At 53.0% G+C, this 20546-nt stretch overlaps 1 protein-coding gene across 10 annotated transcripts in view; it reads right to left on the bottom strand.

Moving 5' to 3' along the window:
- Window positions 1-20546, bottom strand: part of SCRIB (scribble planar cell polarity protein) — a 233147-nt gene that overhangs the window by 169256 nt on the left and 43345 nt on the right. For all 10 annotated transcript variants that reach the window (XM_088459378.1, XM_088459384.1, XM_088459385.1 and 7 more), the window contains exons 2-8: window positions 12364-12481; window positions 8215-8293; window positions 4734-4823; window positions 3291-3347; window positions 912-975; window positions 748-822; window positions 367-511 (exon numbers count right to left, since the gene is read on the bottom strand). In XM_088459378.1, the coding sequence (XP_088315504.1) occupies window positions 367-511; window positions 748-822; window positions 912-975; window positions 3291-3347; window positions 4734-4823; window positions 8215-8293; window positions 12364-12481 (628 nt within the window). The remainder of the gene's footprint in view (window positions 1-366; window positions 512-747; window positions 823-911; window positions 976-3290; window positions 3348-4733; window positions 4824-8214; window positions 8294-12363; window positions 12482-20546) is intronic.

The raw sequence follows: 20546 nt of genomic DNA, 5'->3' as shown, positions 1-20546 counted from the left end.
CTAAGTGTCAGAACCCCGGCATATACAGGGGAGGGACCCCCACAAAATAACAATTATCGGAAAGGAAGTGGATGAAGTAAAATTTCCATTTCACGTGGAGACCCCTCTGACGGACTAAGAGACTGGCGAGTACAGAGTATGACAGAGGGGCAGGAACCGGAAGGACGGGCATGTAACACACCCGGAGCGAGCCCTTAGGACACGTAACCGGAGCAAATACTGACATATCGTCTTAATGTCAAACTCATCTTAGGTGAAATACAAATGGCGTCACAGGAAACAGTTGCCCGTGACCGAGGAAGCGGGCGCTGCACGGAGAGAATGGACGACGGTACTCAGAGGCTTATTTGGTGGCACAGGACTCACCGATGCCGGCTGGTAAACTGGTCAGCAAGTTCTGCGACAGCAGCAGGTCTGTCAGGGACACGAGGCCACTGATTTCCGTGGGAAGAAGCTCCAGCTTGTTCTCGGAAAGGTCCAGGCATACCAACCGGCGGAGGTTTCCCAATTCCTGCAATATAAACACTGTCTGAGAGCGGGCACAGTATCACCCACCCAGCTCTATATACAGTTATATACATACAGCAAGACTAAGTCCCTGACACAGGAGCCGATGCCCCAGGGCCCGGGAACTAGACCGTCTCTCCAGGGTAGATGAGGGATGGAGTTCCAGGGGTAGGAGACAGTAGTACTTTATACATAGGGATGGGCAGCCATCATAGGACCATTACAGGGCGTAATACTAACCGGGGGCAGCGCAGAGAGCTGGTTCCTGTCCAGCCACAGCTCCCGCAGGTTGGGTAGTGCCCCGAGCGTGTCCGGCTGCGGAGGAAAACGATAAAAGGGCAATGTTAGGACGTAAGCAGCAGCGGGCAGCAGAACATAGAGCTGCAGACTAATGTTCTCCTTACTAGAACCTGCAGGTCATTGCTTCCCAGGTCCAAATGTTCCAACTTCACCAGGAATGACAGCGACCTTGGAACAGGGAGAAGTGATGGATAAGAAGGCGGCAGCATGACGCAGATAATATATAATCATTTGTGTCACCTGTAACGATGAGAGCAGCAGCTGTCGTGGTGTAATGTGTGTGTGTGTCACCTGTAACGATGAGAGCAGCAGCTGTCGTTGTGTAATGTGTGTGTGTCACCTGTAACGATGAGAGCAGCAGCTGTCGTTGTGTAATGTGTGTGTGTCGCCTGTAACGATGAGAGCAGCAGCTGTCGTGGTGTAATGTGTGTGTGTGTCACCTGTAACGATGAGAGCAGCAGCTGTCGTTGTGTAATGTGTGTGTGTGTCGCCTGTAACGATGAGAGCAGCAGCTGTCGTTGTGTAATGTGTGTGTGTCACCTGTAACGATGAGAGCAGCAGCTGTCGTTGTGTAATGTGTGTGTGTCGCCTGTAACGATGAGAGCAGCAGCTGTCGTGGTGTAATGTGTGTGTGTGTCGCCTGTAACGATGAGAGCAGCAGCTGTCGTTGTGTAATGTGTGTGTGTCACCTGTAACGATGAGAGCAGCAGCTGTCGTTGTGTAATGTGTGTGTGTGTCGCCTGTAACGATGAGAGCAGCAGCTGTCGTTGTGTAATGTGTGTGTGTCACCTGTAACGATGAGAGCAGCAGCTGTCGTTGTGTAATGTGTGTGTGTCGCCTGTAACGATGAGAGCAGCAGCTGTCGTTGTGTAATGTGTGTGTGTGTCGCCTGTAACGATGAGAGCAGCAGCTGTCGTTGTGTAATGTGTGTGTGTCACCTGTAACGATGAGAGCAGCAGCTGTCGTTGTGTAATGTGTGTGTGTCGCCTGTAACGATGAGAGCAGCAGCTGTCGTGGTGTAATGTGTGTGTGTGTCACCCGTAACGATGAGAGCAGCAGCTGTCGTGGTGTAATGTGTGTGTGTGTCACCCGTAACGATGAGAGCAGCAGCTGTCGTTGTGTAATGTGTGTGTGTGTCGCCTGTAACGATGAGAGCAGCAGCTGTCGTTGTGTAATGTGTGTGTGTGTCACCGGTAACGATGAGAGCAGCAGCTGTCGTTGTGTAATGTGTGTTACAGATCGCTGCGAGTGGTAGGAATACCCGTTTGTGGGTGTATTGCGGGTGCATCAGACACAGGACAGATAATACCCGCCGCAGACGACACACACGCCGCAATCATTATCGGCCTGGGTGACTGACGGGACAACTACAGCTGGGAATACAGAGGGGCTGGGGAGATGGAGTTCTGAGGGAGGGCAGCAGCAAGAACAGGCAAAAATTCACCCTCTGCCAATTGGTACATGCTGGTGAGAAAGTCTCTGCCCGATTACTGCCCCCTAGAAACTGGTCTTGGGGGGCGCAGGGAGTTGAGGGAGGGTCGCAGGGAGTTGAGGGAGGGTCGCAGGGAGGGACGCAGGCAGTTGAGGGAGGGACGCAGGGAGGGACGCAGGGAGTTGTGGGAGGGACGCACGCCGAGAGTTGTGGGAGGGACGCACGCCGAGAGTTGTGGGAGGGACGCACGCCGAGAGTTGTGGGAGGGACGCACGCCGAGAGTTGTGGGAGGGACGCACGCCGAGAGTTGTGGGAGGGACGCACGCCGAGAGTTGTGGGAGGGACGCACGCCGAGAGTTGTGGGAGGGACGCACGCCGAGAGTTGTGGGAGGGACGCACGCCGAGAGTTGTGGGAGGGACGCACGCCGAGAGTTGTGGGAGGGACGCACGCCGAGAGTTGTGGGAGGGACGCACGGCGAGAGTTGTGGGAGGGACGCACGCCGAGAGTTGTGGGAGGGACGCACGCCGAGAGTTGTGGGAGGGACGCACGGCGAGAGTTGTGGGAGGGACGCACGGCGAGAGTTGTGGGAGGGACGCACGGCGAGAGTTGTGGGAGGGACGCACGCCGAGAGTTGTGGGAGGGACGCACGCCGAGAGTTGTGGGAGGGACGCACGCCGAGAGTTGTGGGAGGGACGCACGCCGAGAGTTGTGGGAGGGACGCACGCCGAGAGTTGTGGGAGGGACGCACGCCGAGAGTTGTGGGAGGGACGCACGCCGGGAGTTGTGGGAGGGACGCACGCCGGGAGTTGTGGGAGGGACGCACGCCGGGAGTTGTGGGAGGGACGCACGCCGGGAGTTGTGGGAGGGACGCACGCCGGGAGTTGTGGGAGGGACGCACGCCGGGAGTTGTGGGAGGGACGCCGGGAGTTGTGGGAGGGACGCAGGGAGTTGTGGGAGGGACGCAGGGAGTTGTGGGAGGGACGCAGGGAGTTGTGGGAGGATCCCGTACACGAATGCTGTAGTAAAGGGCTTCTCCGTGTGTATACTCACGCAGGTACAGATTTCAGCAGGTTTTCTCGCAGTTCCAATGTGACCAAGTTTGCCAAACTAAGGAACAGGAAAAGCAGAGATTAGTAAGAAGCTAAAAAAGTTTTTCTGATCTGGACATTTACACCCAGCTGATATCAGGATTGTTTCCATCACCACCTCGGAGAACCTACCTACTAAGAAAATAAATGCATTAAATTACAGAGCGCAAACAAGGTGATCACATGACCCACGTGGCTCTGTATCACATGACTACTGAAATATGTGGGAGGGGTCTGTTAGCAGTGCCACCCACCCCTGCATATTGCTTCGTAGTAAGTCAGCAACACAATGCCCTTCGCTCTCAGTATACAGAACGCAATGGACTTGGCACCAGCTTTATCTTTTAATTACAGAGCATAAAAATTAGCACAGCCATGCTCACAGCCGGGCACACACTGAGCCATGCTCACAGCCGGGCACACACTGAGCCATGCTCACAGCCGGGCACACACTGAGCTATGCTCACAGCCGGGCACACACTGAGCCATGCTCACAGCCGGGCACACACTGAGCCATGCTTACAGCGGGTACACACAGCCATGCTCACAGCTGGGCACAGACTGAGCCATGCTTACAGCGGGTACACACTGAGCCATGCTTACAGCGGGTACACACTGAGCCATGCTCACAGCCGGGCACACACAGCCATGCTCACAGCCGGGCACACACCGAGCCAAGCTCACAGCAGGGCACACACCGAGCCAAGCTCCCAGCCGGGGACACACCGAGCCACGCTCCCAGCCGGGGACACACCGAGCCACGCTCCCAGCCGGGGACACACCGAGCCACGCTCCCAGCCGGGGACACACCGAGCCACGCTCCCAGCCGGGGACACACCGAGCCACGCTCCCAGCCGGGGACACACCGAGCCACGCTCCCAGCCGGGCACACACCGAGGCACGCTCCCAGCCGGGCACACACCGAGCCATGCTCACAGCCGGGGACACACCGAGCAATGGGTATCCAGCCAATATGTGGCTCTGACAGATCGTATCCTGGGAACATATCAGTAATGAACAACGGAATGATCCCTCCTCATTACCCTGCACGGCGCCGCGTGTCTTATAATCAGGTTTGATGTGCAGTACATCAGAACTGACGGCGTCGCATGTGACCATGGGAGTGCGCATATCTGTATTCATCGCTCCAGCGTGTACCCAGCTTTATTCCCATTCCAGCGGTTCATTTATTTACACCCTAAATGCAGTCTATAAAATAGGGGCGATGGAAGTCAGGGGCATATATGTGAGAAACGCTGGGATTGGGGGTGCTAACATGTGGGGCACTGCAAGTGGGCAGCGCAATGAGGCACCGCAGGCGGGCAGTGCAAAAAGGCACTGCAATGAGGCACCGCAGGCGGGCAACGCACGGACAGAGATAACTATATGAAGAACAGACACTCACTTGCCAATGTCATTGGGCAGGGACTGTAAGGACACATCATTGAGAGCCAGGTGTGCCAGGCTGCGGAGCTGGGTAAATCCATCGGGCAGCCTGTAAGAGAAGAAGCATAAAGTAATATGTACATATGGGAAGGGGGGGGGGGTGATATCCTCACCTACACTAGCCTCACTTACCATGCCTCCCTGTCACGCAGTGCCCCCTGATCACAGGGGATGGGACCCTTCCTCTCACAGCCCCAGAATGGCAGCGCGCTGGGGCTACACATGCATGGTCGCAGGGAGCTCATACTCATCGCCCTCCTTCCTGCACACGCAGCTCACTGGTACCCGGTGTCAGAGCCCTCCGTACACAGCACAGTCCAGGCCCTGTCATTAGCACATTGCCTCCATGAGATTAATATCATCTCCCAGTAAGAGAACTTCAGTGGGTTCTATCCTGCTCCAGGGCCTGGTCACTATTGGTTGGCTCAATCATATGACCTAAGCGCCTCCTACCATTGGTTGCAGCATCCCCTGATGTCCCAGCACAGACTCATGTACGTATGTCTGAACTATACGGTGCCTGGAATAAATGCTGGTTACCGGCACAATTACAGAAAGTGATAATAATGACAGCCAACGATTATATAAATGAGCTCTGGAAACTGTTGCACACAGGTCTGCGCTCTCCAACACATTGTATATTGGTTTTCAGTCGCCAACACGCTCCGAGTGTGAAAGAAACACCCATTCCCTGGAAGCCCAGGTCCAGGATTTCAGCAGGGGCACTGTTGCTATGCCTGTCTATGCGTAATAACATCACATATATATTGCATGGATGCTGAATGTGCCATGTGCAGTGCATTGGGAGGATATATGGTATGGTGTGTAGTGGACCCAGAGCAACCCCACTCATTACCCTCCACAGACAGCAGAACCAGGCTGGACAACATTAGGCCATAGTTCTCTTAAAGACATTAATCTTACCAGCATTTCCCTTGTGCAGTTCACATCACTGACCACAAGGAGGCAATGTCTTCTCATACATGAGAGGAGCAACAAGCGGTGTCTGGGAAAGCAGAGGGGCCTTTTCTTGCATAGTACATGGGGCATAGGAGAATAATAACACAAAAAAATGGGGTTCCTTCATGACCCTGTTGACCTAAAAGAACTTAATACAACGTGTGATATGTGCACACACAGATGCCTCAGCAGGAGAGGTGCGAGGCATAGAGGGAGCTGGCCAGTTAAAAATAAGGGGTGGATACTTTTTATACCATGGAATGTCTCCGGTGTCCCCCCCCCGAGAGAGCCGGATGGTGATATGAAATTTCGTAACTTATCCGTGGCCTTCCCAGTGGCCAGACGCTGGTACCAGAGAGAAAGTCATGCTGGCCATACACCTGCACGACCAGCATGTACACACGACTCACCATCCGACTCCCCGAAGCTCCTTGGCGGTCCCGGCAGCATGTCTGTTTGTTTTTCTTAGCACAGGATCTGTCATATGATTGATCCTGCGCCTCACATGCTCATTAGGGAAACAGCCATTGAAATTACTTGAATTGCTACACGATGGATCGCATGAACAAAATAACCAGCACGATCTGCACACGATACGATGGACAAGATGGGCTGCGCATCTGATCATAAGCTCCGATTATATTATGACCCGTCGAAAATCGGTCAATCGGCCCGAAGTCATGCAGGTGTATGGCCAGCTTAACGGCACGGAGAGATTCGCCAGTTCCCGCGTGGCAACCATCATACATAACTGGGTCTCACTACTGAAGTGATAATCACACATTGGGGGCGATTCAATTGTTGTTTTAGCCGTGCTAATTAATGAGTGCCCGATGTTACAATTCAAATGCTTTTGTGGCCAAGTAATTATAACGCCCAAATAGACCGGGTTTAGCCACGAAAACCGAAAATGCGCACGGCTATTGTGCGCGAAAGGAACAACAAATTGCTCCATTGAGCAACCATTAAATCAGAGGCGCCGGCGAAAACAATTGAATTGTTCCCCCTGAATCCATCTCTTCCACCATCACTTTCTATAACGCTATTTGTGCAGATTGTGCCAAGGGTGGATCAGTAATACAATGACGGGCATTTATAACCCTAAGAGCTATCAGTAATACAATGACGGACATCTATAACCCTAACAGCTATCAGTAATACAATGACGGACATCTATAACCCTAACAGCTATCAGTAATACAATGACGGACATCTATAACCCTAACAGCTATCAGTAATACAATGACGGGCATTTATAACCCTAAGAGCTATCAGTAATACAATGACGGACATCTATAACCCTAAGAGCTATCAGTAATACAATGACGGACATCTATACCCCTAACAGCTATCAGTAATACAATGACGGACATCTATAACCCTAAGAGCTATCAGTAATACAATGACGGACATCTATACCCCTAACAGCTATCAGTAATACAATGACGGACATCTATAACCCTAAGAGCTATCAGTAATACAATGACGGACATCTATACCCCTAACAGCTATCAGTAATACAATGACGGACATCTATACCCCTAACAGCTATCAGTAATACAATGACGGACATCTATAACCCTAATGGAGCATACACACGGTCAGATTTTTCTTCAGATCTGAACGATAACGATTTTAAAAATCGGTCGTATCTGAAGGAAAATCTGACATTGAACGATAAATGATGCGCGTTCCCGATGGTCAGATAACGATATGACATCTGATGTGTTTGCAGTCAGTTTTGGACGATTTCAGTCATTTTAATGTAGTAAAAAATCGTTCATAGTTCAAGTCGTTCATCTGACATGATGAAGCATACACACGGTCAGATTTGAACGATTTTTTACTACATTAAAATGACTGAAATCGTCCAAAACTGATTGAAAACACATCAGATGTCAGATATCGTTATTTGACCATCGGGAACGCGCATCGTTCAGACATGTCAGATATGTCAGATTTTCCTTCAGATATGAACGATTTTTGAAATCGTTATCGTTCAGATCTGAAGAAAAATCTGACGGTGTATATGCACTAACAGCTATCAGTAATACAATGACGGACATTTATAACCCTAAGAGCTATCAGTAATACAATGACGGACATTTATAACCCTAAGAGCTATCAGTAATACAATGACGGACATCTATAACCCTAACAGCTATCAGTAATACAATGACGGACATTTATAACCCTAATAGTCACTGTACAAACCTCATCTTCTCCTCCAATGACCTCTGTCTGTGCCATACCAATCTCTGCCCAGCTGCCGGGACTGGTGTGTGCTCTATGCCCAGATACAGTAGCTGTGCCTACTGCGAGCATGCTTACAATACACTGATTATCTCACCACAAACCACCCGCAGGACTGAGGCATGTCTTCTATATTTCTGCATTCTGGAATATGTCATGACTCCCACATCAGTGACATACCTATGTACACACAGAGATAGACACACCACACGCAGCACGCTTAGTACCTAGACAGAGGGTTCCCGCTGAAATCGGCAATCTCTAACGACTTGCAGAACTTGATGCTTTCTGGAATCTCAGGAATGTCTGGAATAGAGAAACAGAAAGTGAGGAAACAGAGATGGAGAAATGAGACCAAGACCATGAGAAGACCAGATATAGGCTAGCTGCTAAAGGGTGAGAGGAGGCAGAAGAATAGAACTTAAAGGATGAGGGGGAGAGCGGGGCTCTGAGAGGACAAGGGGGAGAGAGCGGGGGCTCTGAGAGAGGACAAGGGGAAGAGAGAGAGGGGCACTGAGAGAAGACAAGGGGAAGAGAGAGAGGGGGGCTCTGAGAGAAGACAAGGGGAAGAGAGAGAGGGGCTCTGAGAGAGGACAAGGGGGAGAGAGAGAGGGGCTCTGAGAGAAGAAAAGGGCGAGAGAGAAATAGGCTCACAGAGAAGACAAGGGCGAGAGAGAGAGGGGCTCTGAGAGAGGACAAGGGGGAGAGAGCGGGGCTCAGAGGACAAGGGGGAGAGAGCGGGGCTCTGAGAGAGGACAAGGGGAAGGGAGAGGGGCTCAGAGAGGACAAGGGGGAGAGAGAGAGGGGCTCAGAGAAGACAAGGGGAAGGGAGAGGGGCTCAGAGAGGACAAGGGGGAGAGAGCGGGGCTCTGAGAGAGGACAAGGGGGAGAGAGCGGGGCTCTGAGAGAGGACAAGGGGGAGAGAGCGGGGCTCTGAGAGAGGACAAGGGGGAGAGAGCGGGGCTCTGAGAGAGGACAAGGGGGAGAGAGCGGGGCTCTGAGAGAGGACAAGGGGGAGAGAGCGGGGCTCTGAGAGAGGACAAGGGGGAGAGAGCGGGGCTCTGAGAGAGGACAAGGGGGAGAGAGCGGGGCTCTGAGAGAGGACAAGGGGGAGAGAGCGGGGCTCTGAGAGAGGACAAGGGGGAGAGAGCGGGGCTCAGAGAGGACAAGGGGGAGAGAGAGAGGGGCTCTGAGAGAAGACAAGGGCGAGAGAGAAAGAGGCTCAGAGAAGACAAGGGCGAGAGAGAGAGGGGCTCTGAGAGAAGACAAGGGGAAGAGAGAGAGGGGCACTGAGAGAAGACAAGGGGAAGAGAGAGAGGGGCACTGAGAGAAGACAAGGGGAAGAGAGAGAGGGGCACTGAGAGAAGACAAGGGGAAGAGAGAGGGGGGCTCTGAGAGAAGACAAGGGGAAGAGAGAGAGGGGCTCTGAGAGAGGACAAGGGGGATAGAGCGGGGCTCTGAGAGTAGACAAGGGGGAGAGAGAGAGGGGCTCTGAGAGAAGAAAAGGGCGAGAGAGAAATAGGCTCACAGAGAAGACAAGGGCGAGAGAGAGAGGGGCTCAGAGAGGACAACGGGGATAGAGCGGGGGCTCTGAGAGGAGACAAGGGGAAGAGAGAGGGGCTCTGAGAGAAGACAAGGGAAAGAGAGAGAGGGGCTCAGAGAAGACAAGGGGAAGGGAGAGGGGCTCTGAGAGAGGACAAGGGGGAGAGAGCGGGGCTCTGAGAGAGGACAAGGGGGAGAGAGCGGGGCTCTGAGAGAGGACATGGGGAAGAGAGAGAGGGGCTCTGAGAGAAGACAAGGGGAAGAGAGAGAGGGGCACTGAGAGAAGACAAGGGGAAGAGAGAGAGGGGGGCTCTGAGAGAAGACAAGGGGAAGAGAGAGAGGGGCTCTGAGAGAGGACAAGGGGGATAGAGCGGGGCTCTGAGAGTAGACAAGGGGGAGAGAGAGAGGGGCTCTGAGAGAAGAAAAGGGCGAGAGAGAAATAGGCTCACAGAGAAGACAAGGGCGAGAGAGAGAGGGGCTCTGAGAGAGGACAACGGGGATAGAGCGGGGGCTCTGAGAGGAGACAAGGGGAAGAGAGAGGGGCTCTGAGAGAAGACAAGGGGAAGAGAGAGAGGGGCTCAGAGAAGACAAGGGGAAGGGAGAGGGGCTCTGAGAGAGGACAAGGGGGAGAGAGCGGGGCTCTGAGAGAGGACAAGGGGGAGAGAGCGGGGCTCTGAGAGAGGACATGGGGAAGAGAGAGAGGGGCTCTGAGAGAAGACAAGGGGAAGAGAGAGAGGGGGGCTCTGAGAGAAGACAAGGGGAAGAGAGAGAGGGGCTCTGAGAGAAGACAAGGGGAAGAGAGAGTGGGGCTCTGAGAGAAGACAAGGGGAAGAGAGAGCGGGGCTCTGAGAGAGGACAAGGGGGAGAGAGCGGGGCTGAGAGAGGACAAGGGGGAGAGAGGGGGGCTCTGAGAGAAGACAAGGGGAAGAGAGAGGGGCTCTGAGAGAGGACAAGGGGGATAGAGCGGGGCTCTGAGAGTAGACAAGGGGGAGAGAGAGAGGGGCTCTGAGAGAACACAAGGGGAAGAGAGAGTGGGGCTATGAGAGAGGAGAATGGGAAGAGAGCGTGGCTCTGAGAGAAGACAAGGGGGAGAGAGTGGGGGGCTCTAAGAGAAGACAAGGGGGAGAGAGAGGGGGGCTCTGAGAGAACACAAGGGGAAGAGAGAGTGGGGCTATGAGAGAGGAGAATGGGAAGAGAGCGGGGCTCTGAGAGAAGACAAGGGGGAGAGAGCGAGGGGCTCTGAGAGAACACAAGGGGAAGAGAGAGAGAGGCTCTGAGAGAAGACAAGGGGGAGAGAGAGAGAGGGGCTCTGAGAGAAGACAAGGGGGAGAGAGAGAGGGGCTCTGAGAGAAGACAAGGGGGAGAGAGAGAGGGGCTCTGAGAGAAGACAAGGGTGAGAAAGCGGGGCTCTGAGAGAAGACAAGGGGGAGAAAGCGGGGCTCTGAGAGAAGACAAGGGGGAGAAAGCAGAGAGCTGAGAGGACAAAGGGTGAGAGAGCAGAGATCTGAGGGAGGACAAAGAGGGGAGAGGGGAGATCTAAGAGAGGACAATGGGAGGGGAGAGCAGATCTAAGAGAGGACAGGACAAGAGAGCAGAGAGCTGAGAGATGGTGAGTAAGAGTGAGACCGTGTTAAAAAAACCAGTGAGTGACCACAGAGGTGATGCAGCGCACACCTGGGAAAAGTCATAAAAAGCCGAGACACAAAGTGTGAGGACCAAAAATCAGAGAGAAAGTGATTTATGGAGCAAATGGCAAATAGGAGGGAAGGAGGAAGCAAATCCATATTACACTTTACACTCTCATTGTATATACCATCATCCAGTCCTGTTACCCACCACGTGTGTGTCCCCCCTCAGATCTCCTCTTACAGATGTGTCCTCATACACCTAGTGTACTTACACCCTACGGCACGTGACGCTCTCAGAGACGCAGCTCACAGTCTATTTCTTCTTAGCCACTTCGCAGACGCAGAGTGCGCTGGAGACGCTGGGCTGCGACTTTATCCGCACAGAGGTTAGCTTTAAGCTCATACAAAGTCGCATATGAAGCACAGCGGTACTTGGCGTAAGAATAAGCCACGGTCGCGGCATCGTAGCCCTACATATACAGATTTAGACTATCACACACAGATATTAAAATGGCGCACATAACATTGATCAGTGCAATCTGGCAAAGTAGTTTTGTCGCTTCCATTTAAAAAAAAAAAATAATAAAATAAAAAAAGACACTTGGCGCAACACCGAGGCGCTCGGGACCGGGCGTGCCGTGGGGGGCTGTTTGGCGCAAGTGAAGCCACAGTGTATGAGGATACTTCTGTACACATCACATTTACCATATTTCCTTCTCACATGCCTTTGTCCCAACCTGCCGCCGAGCGCCCGGAACGGGTTAATGGGCGTCTGAGTGTGTATGTGTATGAGAAGGAGTATAGGGGGGTATCCATTAGGCGATTTTAGCAAGCGATTGCACGTTAACGACGGCGTTATCGTGAAATCGCTTGCAAATCGCGCATTCATCGGGCATGTTTTTATCGGAAGCAACCAGCGATCGCTTCCGACATCTATCATCGCCCATACATGCTGGTCAAACTGACGATCCCGTTAGGTTCAGCATGTGCGGGGATGATGGAAGTGCCTGGACTGAACGCTGACTGAACGCTCACTGTAGACACATCACTAGCTATACAAACGAGAGCAAGATTGCAATGTCGTCATCGTGCACTCCTTTGTATATCTAGTAGTGGATTCCCGCCTTAAGGCTGCCTGGAACGCGCTGAGTAATATGGCGGTGCCACATACATACATGATGATGATGATAATAATCCGCCACTCACCATTGCGGGAGATGTCAAACTCCACCAGCTGCATGAAATTGGCCACTTCTGGGGGAAGCCACTGGATCTCATTGTCGCCGAGGCCCAATTTCCTCAGATTCAGCAGCCGGAAGAAAGGCTATACGGGGGGGGGGGGGGGGACACGAAGAGATGACACAGAATTAGGGACATGAGGAGAGAGAATATTATAATATCCTAAACCACCATACAGATCATATACATCCAGCGAGCAGCGCCTGGTGAGATGCGACACGCGGACGCCTGCTGCGTGATGGGACGATGTCAGGTGACACGTCGCTATAAACTACACAGCATGCAGCACCCTGGAGGAATGGGACCATATTCTGGGTATAGTAACGAGAACAGCACAAATGATACACGCTCCATCACTTTACACTAAAAGGCCACTTATTATATTCAGCAGATAATTATTCAGCAAACAGGTGACGCAGACGGACGGACACTCAGGGTTTATTAGGGGGGGGGGGCGGCTTTTGTGGGTAAGGGAGCAGGTTCATTTCAGCTGGTGGAATAGTCAGAAAACTGGCTGGACAGCCCCTTCCCCCCCCCCTAACTCCGGAGCATTCAGAGAGACGTGAGGGGCTGGACGGTCTCCTATCCAAACCTTTGTTGCTGTGAGGAAGAGGCCCCCTGCGTGTGAGGAGAGAGGAGGGGGCCGCGGATTCTCCAGGTTCATCGGACGGTTACTGGTCAGAGTTTCCTTGTGAACTTCTTACCCGGGGAGCTCAGAGAAGCAATTGGGGGGGGGGGGGTAGAGAACATTCTGGGGTACAATACTGAGGGGGGGGCATGTTTCTGGAGACAGGAAAGGTGGACAGGGCTGGGGACAGAGAGCACAACATGTTTCCACAACTTCGCTCTGTATTTACATCTGATAAGCAGCCGAGTGCAGGCTATTGTTCTCTGCTATCAGCCATGTTCTTGGTATGTATATTCTGTGTGTACATCACGCTTGTTTATTGGAAATAGGACATCACCACAATGACAAGTACAATGATAAAGCAATAAATGTACAGACACAGAAAAACCAGAGAAATGTGCGAGCAAAAAACACATAATATCGCCAACGTATAAAGATGGACACGCGAATACCAGCAGGCAAGTGACAGCCGCAACAGTAATGTGTGTATCACGTGTAATTCATTCATAAAAGAGACAAAAAGGAGAAGAAGGAGGGAATGGACGAGTAACTAAAAAGAGTAAAGGGGGAGAAGGAGACACACTGAGCGAGTCTGGCTGCGCCCGTCTGGTGGGATTACTCAGGCGTTGTAACATGGTCCCCAACTATCTAAGACAGGGGTCTTCAAACTTGGCCCTCCAGCTGCTGTGGAACTACACATCCCAGCATGCACTGCCACCTTTTTGATATAACAGCATGCTAAAACTATGTGCAGTGCATGCTGGGATGTGTAGTTCCACAGCATCTGGAGGGCCAAGTTTGAAGACCCCTGATCTAAGGGGTCTATTTGCTAAGCAGTGTTAGGAGAAGTGAAAAGTGATAAGGTACCAGTCAATCAGCTCCTAACTACCATCTCACAGGCTGTGTTTGAAAAATGACAGTTGGGAGCTGATTGGCTGGTACCTTATCACTTTCTAATCACTTTTCACTTCTCCTAACACTGCTTAGTAACTAGACCCCTATGTCTGCATAATAACCATCAGTATACTAAGGGACCCCCCCTCTATTCCTGCTGTAATACCAGCTCCCTACATGTCACAGCTGACACTCTAATCCCACTCAGCAGCCCTGATCCCTACTAACTAGCCAAGAGGCGCTGCTGCAGCTGTACACCACCCCAGGCGCAGGGGTCCATGGAGGTGGCACAGTCCGGGAGTATCTGACGGCCAAATAGGAGCAGTCGATGAGTAACTAGACTATCAATGTAATCTGGGCCGCCAAAGTAATGCCATTATACTATAAAATTACTATATACACATATAAACGTACACACACACAAACACACACAAACGTACACAAACACACACAAATACACACAAACACACACAAACGTACACAAATACACACAAACACTAGCGACCTGCAAAACGCAGACACATGCTCGGCAAATTATAATAAATCTATAGAAACAAATAAAATGAATGCGCCAGCTTGGTCAAACTACAAGTATGTGACAAAATGAATCTGCTGAAAGAAAGTGCCCCCATTCCCTCCAGGCCGGAGCTTAGAGGCGAAGTACAAACAGAAGAAGAGGGAGAGATTAAACAATTGTAGCACAGAGCAGCGGGGGGTCGGGAATCCCCCAGCCCCAGGCAGCCATGCGAGCAGCAGGACAATGGGCAGATCACACACACAGGGAACAGCTGTGTCAGGTCAGCAGATTGTACAGCCAGACGGGCCAATGCCAGGGATTAGCGCGCAGGAGGTAATGTCTGTGGCACCTGCCGTAACACTCACAGGCTGGATGCCACAACGCCCGAGGCGGCCTGACCCATCAGCGGCCACTTCTAAAGGCACCGCCAGAATGGGACAGAAGTCAGAAGTAACCCTCGGTATAGAGATGGAAGAGTTCTTATCCAACGACGGATGCGAATTTGCTGCTATCAGAGCGGCTGCGGTTATCGGAGTAACACCGCCAAGGAAACAACACACGGCAGAAATATCGCCAGTTAGTGCCAAGGGTCTTGTACCTTCCACCCCGCAGTTCTAGATCAATACGACTGGGAGAAAATTATGAAGTTATTTATATAGAGCATAAATCTTACGCAGCGCTTTACAGGGAATATATAGTCATTCACAATGCTCCCTGCCCCAGAGAGCATACACTCTACATTCCTAGGGCTAATTCCATCAGATGCCAATCAGGCACCCATTGTGTCCATGGCCTTTGGGAGGAGACCCAGACAAAAATGAGCAGCACATGCAAACTCCACACAGGTTACAGCAGAATTTCCGAGAGAGCTGAATAGCTGCACATACACACAGAGGAGACCTGCACCGTCCACATTCCTGGGGAGCGAAGAGCGATTCCTTCCCGTTCCTCATTACATAAACACGCTGGGATCCGCACACCGAGGAGACCTGCACCGTCCACATTCTTGGGGAATGAAGAGCGATTCCTTCCCGTTCCTCATTACATAAACACGCTGTAATCCGCACACCGAGGAGACCTGCACCGTCCACATTCCTGGGGAGCGAAGAGCAATTCCTTCCCGTTCCTCATTACATACACACACTGGAATCCGCACACCGAGGAGACCTGCACCGTCCACATTCCTGGGGAGCGAAGAGCGATTCCTTCCCGTTCCCATTACATAAACACGCTGGGAATCCGCACACCGAGGAGACGTGCACCGTCAACATTCCTGGGGAACGAAGAGCGATTCCTTTCCGTTCCTCATTACATACACACGCTGGGAATCCGCACACCGAGGAGACCTGCACCGTCCACCTTCCTGGGGAGCGAAGAGCGATCCCTTCCCGTTCCTCATTACATAAACACGCTGTAATCCGCACACTGAGGAGACCTGCACCGTCCGCATTCCTGGGGAGCGAAGAGCGATTCCTTCCCGTTCCTCATTACATAAACACGCTGTAATCCGCACACCGAGGAGACCTGCACCGTCCGCATTCCTGGGGAGCGAAGAGCGATCCCTTCCCGTTCCTCATTACATAAACACGCTGTAATCCGCACACCGAGGAGACCTGCACCGTCCGCATTCCTGGGGAGCAAAGAGCGATTCCTTCCCGTTCCTCATTACATAAACACGCTGGGATCCGCACACCGAGGAGACCTGCACCGTCCACATTCCTGGGGAGCGAAGAGCAATTCCTTCCCGTTCCTCATCACATAAACACGCTGGGATCCGCACACCGAGGAGACCTGCACCGTCCACATTCCTGGGGAGCGAAGAGCGATTCCTTCCCGTTCCCATTACATAAACACGCTGGGAATCCGCACACCGAGGAGACGTGCACCGTCCGCATTCCTGGGGAGCGAAGAGCGATTCCTTTCCGTTCCTCATTACATACACACGCTGGGAATCCGCACACCGAGGAGACCTGCACCGTCCACATTCCTGGGGAGCGAAGAGCGATTCCTTCCCGTTCCTCATTACATAAACACGCTGGGATCCGCACACCGAGGAGACCTGCACCGTCCACATTCCTGGGGAGCGAAGAGCGATTCCTTCCCGTTCCTCATTACATACACACGCTGTAATCCGCACACCGAGGAGACCTGCACCGTCCGCATTCCTGGGGAGAGAAGAGCGATTCCTTCCCGTTCCTCATTACATAAACACGCAGGGAATCCGCACACCGAGGAGACCTGCACCATCCACATTCCTGGGGAGCGAAGAGCGATTCCTTCCCGTTCCTCATTACATACACACACTGGAATCTGCACACCGAGGAGACCTGCACCGTCCACATTCCTGGGGAGCGAAGAGCGATTCCTTCCCATTCCTCATTACATAAACACGCTGGGAATCCGCACACCGAGGAGACCTGCACCGTCCGCATTCCTGGGGAGAGAAGAGCGATTCCTTCCCGTTCCTCATCACATAAACACGCTGGGAATCTGCACACCGAGGAGACATGTACCATCCACATTCCTGGGGAGCGAAGAGCGATTCCATCCCGTTCCTCATCATATAGACATGTTGGGAATCCGCACACCGAGGAGACCTGCACCGTCCACATTCCTGGGGAGCGAAGAGCGATTCCTTCCCGTTCCTCATTATATAGACATGTTGGGAAGTCGCACACCGAGCAAGGCCGGCAGGATGGTGGCAGCTGCACCTGAGAGCAAGGCCGGCAGTATGGAAGCAGCTGCCCGAGAGCAAGGCCGGCAGGATGGAAGCAGCTGCCGCTGAGAGCAAGGCCGGCAGGATGGAAGCAGCTGCCGCTGAGAGCAAGGCCGGCAGGATGGAAGCAGCTGCCGCTGAGAGCAAGGCCGGCAGGATGGAAGCAGCTGCCCGAGAGCAAGGCCGGCAGGATGGAAGCAGCTGCCCCTGTGGGCAAGGCCGGCAGGATGGAAGCAGCTGCCCCTGAGAGCAAGGCCGGCAGGATGGAAGCAGCTGCACCTGAGAGCAAGAACGGCAGGATGGAAGCAGCTGCACCTGAGAGCAAGGCCGGCAGGATGGAAGCAGCTGCACCTGAGAGCAAGAACGGCAGGATGGAAGCAGCTGCCGCTGAGAGCAAGGCCGGCAGGATGGAAGCAGCTGCCGCTGAGAGCAAGGCCGGCAGGATGGAAGCAGCTGCCCCTGAGAGCAAGGCCGGCAGGATGGAAGCAGCTGCCGCTGAGAGCAAGGCCGGCAGGATGGAAGCAGCTGCCCCTGAGAGCAAGGCCGGCAGGATGGAAGCAGCTGCACCTGAGAGCAAGAACGGCAGGATGGAAGCAGCTGCCGCTGAGAGCAAGGCCGGCAGGATGGAAGCAGCTGCCGCTGAGAGCAAGAACGGCAGGATGGAAGCAGCTGCACCTGAGAGCAAGGCCGGCAGGATGGAAGCAGCTGCACCTGAGAGCAAGGCCGGCAGGATGGAAGCAGCTGCACCTGAGAGCAAGGCCGGCAGGATGGAAGCAGCTGCACCTGAGAGCAAGAACGGCAGGATGGAAGCAGCTGTCGCTGAGGGCAAGGCCGGCAGGATGGAAGCAGCTGCCCCTGAGGGCAAGGCCGGCAGGATGGAAGCAGCTGCCCCTGAGGGCAAGGCCGGCAGGATGGAAGCAGCTGCCCCTGAGGGCAAGGCCGGCAGGATGGAAGCAGCTGCCGCTGAGGGCAAGTCCGGCAGGATGGAAGCAGCTGCCCCTGAGGGCAAGGACGGCAGGATGGGGAAGCAGCTGCCGCTGAGGGCAAGGCCGGCAGGATGGAAGCAGCTTCCCGAGAGCAAGGCCGGCAGGACGGCGCAGTATATAAGGGCGTCCTTATATACTGCGCTACATCTGTACCCAGTATGACACAGTGATGACACAGGGGGGCGCTACGGGGCAGACGATACAGAGGGCGTCCTTTTATACTGCGCTGCATCTGTAACTAGTATGACACAGTAATGACACAGGGGGGCGCTATAGGGAAGACGATACAGAGGGCGTCCTGTCTGCAGCGAAATGATTTGAGGCTTCTTCTTAGGGGTCCTGTCCTTATTGTCCAGGCCAGTGTTTCTCAAACCAGTTCCTCATGGCCTAACAGTGCTTGTTTTCCAGATTATCTAGCTGAAGCAGCTGTGTGGTTATTCGCTAACAATAGATCTACAGGTAGTGCTAGTTATTTCTGAGGATATCTTGAAAACACGCACTGTAAGGGTTCCATGAGGTCAGCGTTTCAGAAACACTGTTCCAGTGTATAGTGCTGTGCATGGGACGCGGGTATCCATGGTCTTCACGCGGATATAACCGTTGCGCATTGCGCTGAGGAGATGCCTCTGATTGGAGGGGTCACACTGTGTGGATTGCTATTGGTCAGTGAGAGAGGACACTGTACAATCAGAGACAACGTGAATAGAGGGAATAAAAGTCCCCATTACTGTAGGAGGGAGGAACACGTACACACACATACAATGGGTAAGAGTGTGATGCAGACGCAGGACTGTGGCGTGCGCGGGGTCTCATCCGTTCTGCAGAGCTACAGCTATAAACAGCTGGTGGTGAGCGACAAAACCGCAGACACAGGTCAGGTGGAGGAGAAGACGCTCGGCCGGGACCTGTAAACAACTCAAAGCCAGTATCAGTAACCACACGCAGCTATTACATACATGTGCAGGAAACAGACAGAATGTCAGCAGCGTCCCGCACAGGGCACCTACATGTATGTTCTGTCGGGACGGGGAGACTCCATGTCTCAGTTGTGTTTGGCAAAAATGCATTTAACTCTTCCAATGCCAGCGTACAGGAAATACACACCGTCACTTTATCCTGCTCCCAGGGGGGATCCAACACAATATCCAGTCTATTGTGTGCGAGACTACTGCCGTGTGTGTGTGTGTGATACTACTGCCGTGTGTGTATGTGTGACTACTGCCGTGTGTGTGTGATACTACTGCCGTGTGTGTATGTGTGACTACTGCCGTGTGTGATACTGCTGTGTGTGTGTGACTACTGCCGTGTGTGTGTGTATGTGATACTGCCGTGTATGTGATACTGCCGTGTATGTGATACTGCTGTGTGTGTGAGACTACTGCCGTGTGTGTGAGACTACTGCCGTGTGTGTGAGACTACTGCCGTGTGTGTGTGTGATACTGCTGTGTGTGTGTGATGCAGCCGTGTGTGTGATACTGCCGTGTGTGACACTTCTGCCGTGTGTGTGTGTGAGACTACTGCCTGGTGGGTGTGACACTGTGTGTGTGTGTGTGTGTGTGTGTGTGTGTGTGTGTACTGCTGGATGTGTGTGTGTGTGTGTGTGTGTGTGTGTGTGTACTGCTGGGTGTGTGTGTGTGTGTGTGTGTGTGTGTACTGCTGGGTGTGTGTGTGTGTGTGTGTGTGTGTGTATGTGTGTGTGTGTACTGCTGGATGTGTGTGTGTGTGTACTGCTGGATGTGTGTGTGTGTGTACTGCTGGATGTGTGTGTGTGTGTACTGCTGGATGTGTGTGTGTGTGTGTGTACTGCTGGATGTGTGTGTGTGTGTACTGCTGGATGTGTGTGTGTGTGTACTGCTGGATGTGTGTGTGTGTGTACTGCTGGATGTGTGTGTTAGTGTGTACTGCTGGATGTGTGTGTGTGTGTGTGTGTACTGCTGGATGTGTGTGTGTGTGTGTGTGTGTGTGTGTGTGTGTGTACTGCTGGATGTGTGTGTGTACTGCTGGATGTGTGTGTGTGTGTGTGTACTGCTGGATGTGTGTGTGTGTGTGTGTGTGTGTGTGTGTGTGTGTGTGTGTGTGTGTGTGTGTGTGTGTGTGTGTGTGTGTGTACTGCTGGATGTGTGTGTGTACTGCTGGATGTGTGTGTGTACTGCTGGATGTGTGTGTGTGTGTGTACTGCTGGATGTGTGTGTGTGTGTGTGTGTACTGCTGGATGTGTGTGTGTGTGTACTGCTGGTGTGTGTGTGTGTGTGTGTGTGTGTGTGTGTGTGTGTGTGTGTGTGTGTGTGTGTGTGTGTGTGTGTACTGCTGGATGTGTGTGTGTGTGTACTGCTGGATGTGTGTGTGTGTGTACTGCTGGATGTGTGTGTGTGTGTACTGCTGGATGTGTGTGTGTGTGTACTGCTGGAT

The sequence above is a fragment of the Taudactylus pleione genome, unplaced genomic scaffold, assembly GCF_031769625.1.
Source record: "Taudactylus pleione unplaced genomic scaffold, aTauple2 ptg000907l, whole genome shotgun sequence".
In the NCBI taxonomy this organism is placed as follows: domain Eukaryota; kingdom Metazoa; phylum Chordata; class Amphibia; order Anura; family Myobatrachidae; genus Taudactylus; species Taudactylus pleione.
This window is presented reverse-complemented; position numbering and strand designations above follow the sequence as displayed.